Consider the following 8,431-nt stretch of genomic DNA (forward strand, 5'->3'; position numbering starts at 1 on the left):
TTAAGGTCGATGATAAATGGGCTGAAATACTCGGTAAAGTAATAATACGCTCGACACGAATCGAGTTGTATGCTAAGAATATTTGGAACAACCTTCCTCACGAGAGTAGTTAGGATGGATTCGTGAGTGATGACACGATCAGGAAAATACCATAATTTTATGTATCGTATTTTTAGTTTATGTAATCGTATTTTAATTTATGTGATCATATGTTCAGTTTATGTAATCGTATTTTGTAATATATTTAAATTTTCTATTAATGTAATAATTTATTTATATTTACTTAAGTATTATTTTGATTTAAAAAATAGAAATTAAATATACATAAAATGTTTAAAAAATGTAAGAAATTAAAAAATGACATTAGAAATGGACATTGAACGATACAGTTTTTTTCTCCTTGGTCATTTTCAGTGTCTCAAATGAACATTGTAAATGGACACTGAACGATACATCGTACTCTTATGCTTCAAGAAATGTAATGCAAATCTTACACTTTCAAAACTACTATGCATTAGGGATGACAATGAATGTTTTATTCATGGATATCCACCCGATCCGATCTATTTATAGTGGATGTTGATGATGTTAATGGACGAATAATGGATATGGATATGGATGATCTAAATATTTCGTCAATCGAATATGAATGACAATTTATCATTCATGGATATATCCGTTACCACCCGAATAATTTACTAAAATACATACATATGCATCTACATATCGATATACATATAAATATATAACTACAAAATTAAAATTATTAAGGTAAATAAAGGCTATGGAAGTTAATATTATTAAATTTCTTACTAATAATATTACACGTTACACATTTAAATTAGTTAAAATATATATTTACTAATATTGTAACGTATCATCCGCAATCAAAGTCACAATGGGGGACAAATTACAATCAAAATTTGTGTAATAAACTATAAATATAAAGATTATGCATTTACATTCGTTATAATCTATATTTAATTGACAAAATCGCCTTTAGCTTAGCATGTTATTTAATATTCAACGGATATCTATTAACTCGTTTAATTCAACATATATAAACATGAACGAATAAATTGAAATTAAATAAATATAAATATGAATAACAAAATTAAATAAATATAAATATGAATATGACATCATCATCATCCGATCCGATCCATTTCCATCCATACTATTCATGCCATTCAACTATAGAATAAGTAGCTTGTTGGAGCTTTACAAGCTGAAAGCACATTGTTTTGTTTAAAAAAGTTTTAAGGGCTTGTTAAAAAATCAACTCTAAAAATCGAAAAAAGTAATAGCTTTTAAAAATAACCTTCGAGTTTATCGATAGAAGAAATTAGTACATATATACTTGGATCAGTATCTATCATTTACTTTCAAATTACATCTTTAACAATAAACTTTCAACTCCATCTCCAACTAGTTTTATTAAAAGTATCTAAAAAATAAACTTAATCGATAAACTTTCAAGTCCATCTCCAGCTAACAACAAATTTGACAAACACCTCCTAAACGAAATGTTAGCTAATTTGAAAAACAGCCCCTACACGAAAACAGACTCCAAGTGTACTTAAATGGTAAGCAACGATTGTCAAGATGACTCCATAGCAATATCCATCACCGTAATGTATATATTTAAGTATGCTTCTATGTATATGCATATGTATATTGCGCATGCACATATGCAAGCATACAAATGCGTATGTTATAGGTACGTTTACAAGTAGGCTTTTGACTTTTTTTTTGGGGTTTACATCTTGGCCTACAAAAACTTACAAACATATTTAAGTTGTACCAAATAATCTTTGATCTGTAAAACTAACATTTCAGCAGCTCAATAGCTACATCCCTTTTGAATATATTATTTAGATCTGCAAAATCCGTTTGATTGTAGGATAATTTAAACAATTGGACATAGTGATAGTCATATAAAGCTTAAATTCATAATAACCAGAATCCTTGCAGCTTAATATGTTTAGCATTCCCCCTTTCAGTTAATAAATTTACAGTAATATTCCTGCTACAACATTAGAAAGAAAGAAAGAAATTCCTATCTAGAAAGGGTGGTGCTCAAAACAAGACCAAAACTTTAGTTCTGCATGTGATTCTAAACCTGCCATGTTGATGATTGATAACCGAAGGCCTCCCCATTTTTCTTCAGACTCAAAAAACAGACACACAGTCATGCTTAAGTTGCGAGTAGCCCTAAAATATATCGCTGGTTTTGTCAGTGCACAATATTAAAAAAAAAAAAGAGAAAAATGAAACGCATTTATTATTCCCGATATACAGCTCGTACACTTCCCATCGATGAAAAAAAAAAAAAAAAAAAAAAAAAAAAAAAAAAAAAAACACACAATATATGTCATAATGGTTTCTTAATAGCAATGTGACAGAACATTGGTAGAAGCTCTTAAAAAAGGGGTAATTTGAGCCTTATTATAGTTTCCATTCTAAGTTGCACATCAAACGTCAGCCAGAGTGTCGAAAAGCCGAAACCATTTTGTCCATTGTATAAAATCATTACATATACAAAAGATCAATGCTAGATGCTAGGTTTACACAAATTTTACAGCAAAAAAAAAAAAAATTATATATATATATATATATATATATATATATATATATATATATATATATATATATATATATATATATATAATGTATTGGACCAGTTATGTAAAGATAAGAGAGTTAGGAAAGAGAACAAAACATGTTTTGTGATTGGTGAAAGTCACATGCCGAGTCATTGTGTAAACTTCTGTTTGTAAATTCTATGCAAGTTTAGCATTTCTTGATTCAGAATTTTGGTAATCATATTCAGCATACTCACTATTCACAAAAAATGTATATTTTTTGACAGGAAGTGTGGGGCTAAAATAGCCCAACCCATTTTGACCTCTTACCATCCCTCCTGCACCCAGGTCATTGCCACTTTTACCAACAGGAAACCAAGTGGTATATACAAACTACAATATCAAATATTAAGTAGATGTGAAATCAGAAGCATGGTAAGTGGTTGATATATAAGTCCACTGGTGTATATATGTAATGTATATGTATTGTGTGTATACTGAAATCACAAAACTACAGTTATGGGTGGTTAATTACCTGGGAATTCAGTAAGATCAAGCTCCCAACATCCTCTCAAGTGACCATCTTCTATCTCCTCCGTTAATTGAAAACCAGGGACCCTACCAATAAACCTGTCTGACTCAGCAAACGGTATCTCCACAGCCCTTTCAACTTCAAGACACTTGAAAACCGACTTGTAACCAGGCACACGTGAAAGGAACGAAACCGTGATCATATCACGACTGTTGTCAACAACTTCAACAATGTCACTATCACCAGCATTCTCATCAACAAAATCACAAGTGAAATCCTTGTTTTTGTGTAAAACCCATATCTCTTTTTCCCATGGATATATGTTAAATCTGTTCTTACCATTCACTTGTGCTTTTACATGATACAAAAAAGCATCTGGATTTATAGTTTTTCTCCCACTGCAAGAAGGTTTATATAAACCACATGCATTTGGCCTAATTGCATCATCATTGCATGATTCAAGTGACTCTACATGCAATATAAGAGGGGACCCGTCGATCTTTTTAATTTGTGCATAGGATCTGAGATTTCCTTTCCCACTTTCACGAATCGCCCATATCTGACCCACTTCAAACTTCCGTTTCTGCTTATCCAAATTAAAATCGTGAATAATCTTTGATTCCTTCCCACCCGAAGATGAAGAAACTTCTGAACTTTTTGTGTTTACATTTTTATCTTTGTTACCTTTTGAAGGTGAGGCAATATTAGTCTTGTTTTCAACACCATTTTTTTGACCACAATTATCCTTTAACCCTCTAGGTGATCTTCTTAAATTTACCTTCTCCACAACAAAATCATTCACTTTTTTTTCAGGTGATCGAGCACTATTTTGAACCGGGTTCATCTTCGTTGTATTAGTAACATAAAACTGGCCAAGATCATCTGGTAACGAAGCAGTATCAAGCTCAAAAGATCCAACAGGTACGTCTGCTCGTTCATTACCAGTCAACTTTAGTGACGGGATTTGGTGAGAAAACCTAAAAAGTTCATTAGACGGGATACGATGTTCAGCAAGTCGAACCCGACTCGTTTTCTGAAACACGCTAACAAAACCTTCCACTTTTACCATAAAAGCTACAAGCACACCATTATCATTGTCAAAATCCGAAAGCACCTCCACTATCTCAAAATTATATTCTTTATGGTTTTCAGGATCTGAGCTCCATTTAATATCCCAGTCCTTAAACAAAGCCCAAATCTCACCCTTTTTAGGATAAATTACAAATGAAAACCTTTTACTGCCTTTTTCGTATGATACCCGATGAGAAAACATGAGTCGGTCTTTCGTTTCCTCTGAATCCCCACGCCTAAACCGACCCAATGCAACGGGCAACCCTTCTTCGGCCCACTTTTTTTCTAAATCGTTCTCGGGATCAGCTTCGAACCACATGATTCGTAACTTGAAGGCAGATGAATAAACCTTCTTGATCTGTGCATAGAATCTTGGCATGCCGTCAACTGTATCATAAACTGCCCAAACTTGATCAACTGCAAAACAATGTTCCTCCTTATCCCTATCAAAGTTGCTAAATTCTGACTCGGGAACATCAACGTACACTGGTTCTGCATTATCTTCAGAGTCTGAATTAGTTTTAACATGACCATTTTCGTCATTTTGCATGCTTCCTACAGTATCAACATTTGCCTTCTTCTGTTCACTTGCACCTTTCTGTCCAGCTTCAGATGAAGCTTCCTTTTGTTCCTTTTGTTTACCTTTAAATCTTTTTTCTGGAAAAAGATCATTTAATGTCTCTTCACTATTAGAAACCTGCGTCCTTCTGCGAGATCTTTTTTGACCTTCATCATTTCCACCATTAGAATCAGATACAGTTTGTTTAGTTGCAACCCCTTGTTTTCTCTTTTTAACATCCAAATTACCATTTTCTACCTTTTTAGACCCTGTACTGTCACCAACTTTAGCATCCCGAGGGTGTTGATTAGCATAACGAGAAAAAGATTCATCAGCCTTTTGTGGATCAACTCTACCTTTTTTCTGTTTTCCAACCTCTTCCTGTTGAGAATGGGTAGATCGACCCGGGTTTACATTGCTGTTGAAAGTTGGTTGGGCAGATTGAGGGACACCTATATCATAAGCAATAAATATTTTTAAACATTTTTGACACTTCATTGTTTTGTTTACCACTGTTCTGTAATACTCATATTTGTTCCTACAAAAAGGACAAAACGTCCAGAATGTATCACGGCTACTCGAAGTAGGAACATTAAAGCTCTTAGACTGAGCCCCATTTCCTTGATGATTTTGGGCGGGTTTTGACACTGTCAGCTTTGCAGACTCCCCACATTTAGCATCATGTAAATACCGTTTACCTTTATCAGAGAGTATCACATGTGCTTCACATATGAGTTTAAAGGCAGCTTCTGCCCCAGGAAAACGGTTCTTGTCAGGATGAAGAACAAGTGCAAGCTTTTTGTATTGTTTTTTGATGGTGACATCATCATCTGATTTTTCAACTTGAAGTATTCCATATAGGTCGTTTACAGTACCGTTTATCTTTTTTTGTGCTGAACAATGAACATCACAAACAGCTAGCAAATGGGAAATGTTATCTAGGTCAGGATATAGCTTTTTAGCCTTTAAAGCAATTTTACGAGCACCTTCAAAATCATTGTTCTTCATCTTATTCTCTGCAATTTCCTTGGCCCTAATCGCCTCATCTTTGTTACACTCCATTGTTATATAATCAAACAAAATTTCTCAGCTAACCATCAACAAATTTTCGGCTTTTAATTTTCAATCTACAATACAAAAAGGAAGACAATACACCATAATTTATGTAAGCAAAGACATTAAAAAAAAAAAAAAAAAAAAAAAGAATAAGAATAAAATTAATATAAGGATAATACTCAATCCAATCCCACCTGACAGTAAAACGAATCCGTCAACAGATTTTAGTTTATCTACCCTTCAGTAATTTCCAACGAGAGTCACGAACCTGAAATTTCAATCCCCACAAAATAACTGGGTTACTATTTATTCCATCAATGTAACGTAATGCCTTTTTACAAAGTTGAAAGATTTAAAAACAATTAAAGTTCTATTTATTCCATCAATGTAAAAACAGAATAAACATGCAAAGAAACACGTAACCATGGTGACAGCTAATAAGAGACTAAATATACTTGAACGTGTACATAAACCAAAAGAATTAGTGATTAACATTTGCAGCATTTTCCTTATCTATGAAAATTATAGTTGGATTACACAAACACAAACAAAAACAAAAGAGTAGATACCTTAATCCTTAAACAAATATAAACAATGAAGTTAAACAATAACTAATGCAACACGGTTACAAGTGAACATCTTTTTTCAATGATTAAAGCTTCTGAACATATGCAAACCACCACAAGCATCAATAAATTAAATACACCACTTACAGATGATATCATGCTAACGAAGATAAATTTCAAATTATTCTGAATGATCAGATTAAACTAGCAAAGTAACAGGTATTCTGAATGATCAGACCGTTACTATTACAAAAAAACCCTCAAATATTACATACCGTACAATGCAGCTAATATTATGTCGGATACAAAACCCTAAATATATCTTCAACTTTCTAGCGAAAATATTAAGGGAAGAAAAGAAAGCACATTAATGATTTTAAAAAATGTATATACGAAATATCATTTAATCTAAGAAAAAACTATGAACCTAAACTAATGACTTTTTACAAAGTTAAAAAGTTTTAAAGCTTTTATAGTTCTATTTATTCCATCAATGATGACAACTGAAAAGAGAATAAGCTCCCAACGAAACATGCATCCATGGTGACATCTGAAAAGAGACTAAAAATACATGAACTTGTACAAAAACCAACATAATTAGTGATTGACATTTGCAGGACCCTACCTAATCTTTGAAAACCATATCTGAATTAAACAAAACAGTTAGAAGTGAACATTTTCTTCATCATTAAAGCTTCTGAACACATGCATCAATAAATTTAATACACTACTTCGATTATTGTCATGCTTACCAAATACAAATTTCCGATTTACAAACTAAAAAATCACAAATCCACAAATGAAACAAACCTTAGATTATAGTAGCAAAATAACAGGTAATCTGAATGATCGGACAGTAACTATTACACTAAAAGCCTCAAATATCAGATACCGTTCAGCAGAGCTAATATTAAGTCGAATACAAAACCCTAATTTCACCAAATTGGTCAACTTTTAACCAGAAAATGAAGAAAAAACTACATACATGCGATAATAATAGTTAATGTACATAAGCGTAATTACAAATCGAACAATGATAAAGAAACAGACAGGAAAATTTCAAAGAGAGCAGAAAACATACCAAATGTAAAGCGAGTAAGCTTTGTAAAGAGAAAAAGAGTAGCGGGAGAAAAATAAAGAAAACTGAGGAGGTATTAATTAGGCTTCTGGTTACAAAAAGCCCAATTTCTGATTTATATTAGCTTTATAATAAGTTGTAAGATATGCAGTAATTATTGTACCTCTTTTGTATAAAGTAAAATGTAGGGTTTGCAAATGTAATTTCTAGAATGATCTATAGTTACTAAAATTACATTTTTACCCTTTAATATTTGTAAAGTACAATAAATTACAATTATGACACGTGTTATCCACAAATTACAAACTTAGTCCCTAAGTAAATTATTGTGTAAGTTTTACCCCTTGAGCGAGTATTTTATCAATAAATGACTATGCGTCAACGTATGTTGTTAAAAACCAACAACTTTTGAGTAGCACTCTCATAAATTTAATGATTGTATTAGAAGATTATAAAATACCATTAGAGCAGTTATGCATGTATACGACATTGAAAGCTCCTAATCGTCCAAATGCAAATCACCTAAGTAATTCACAAACAAATAAGCTAAACATTCTAGCTTATTCTCAAAACACCATAAGTGCAATTTCGACCCATTAGCACTTACTTTCACTTTGACTAAGTCGAATCTCACCCAAAAACCCCCATAATCACAATCGACTAGTGATTATGTTCCAACAACTCATTTTACTCAAGGTTTCATCATCAAAACATATTACTTGCATTAATTTACACAAAACCCATTTTGACCTAATCTCAAGTCAAAACACCCATTTTGCAAGTTACACCTTTAATCACTTGTAACCTTAGTTAACTAGTGATATTAACACCCGAACATGATTATCATCTAATGAATTTCATCCTCCAACCCCAAAACCCACCAACAATGGTTATCAACACCATTTACTAGCTTAATCACTCAATTATCAACTAGTGAGTTTACTCAAGAACACCCAAATCAAAACCCCAATTATGAACAATAAT

At 32.3% G+C, this 8,431-nt stretch overlaps 1 protein-coding gene across 1 annotated transcript; it reads right to left on the reverse strand.

Annotated features, from left to right (window-relative positions):
• Positions 1-1,949: 1,949 nt before the first annotated feature.
• Positions 1,950-7,522, reverse strand: LOC139846890 (uncharacterized). Its single transcript, XM_071836437.1, has 4 exons — positions 7,451-7,522; positions 5,998-6,071; positions 3,121-5,874; positions 1,950-2,214 (listed from the first exon to the last, which is right to left on the reverse strand). Exons 3-4 carry the CDS (start codon positions 5,807-5,809, stop codon positions 2,198-2,200), a joined length of 2,706 nt encoding a protein of 901 aa, XP_071692538.1. The 5' UTR covers positions 5,810-5,874; positions 5,998-6,071; positions 7,451-7,522; the 3' UTR covers positions 1,950-2,197.
• Between the last annotated feature and the right edge of the window lie 909 nt (positions 7,523-8,431).

This window comes from Rutidosis leptorrhynchoides, chromosome 5 (assembly GCF_046630445.1).
Source record: "Rutidosis leptorrhynchoides isolate AG116_Rl617_1_P2 chromosome 5, CSIRO_AGI_Rlap_v1, whole genome shotgun sequence".
Taxonomy (NCBI): Eukaryota; Viridiplantae; Streptophyta; class Magnoliopsida; order Asterales; family Asteraceae; genus Rutidosis; species Rutidosis leptorrhynchoides.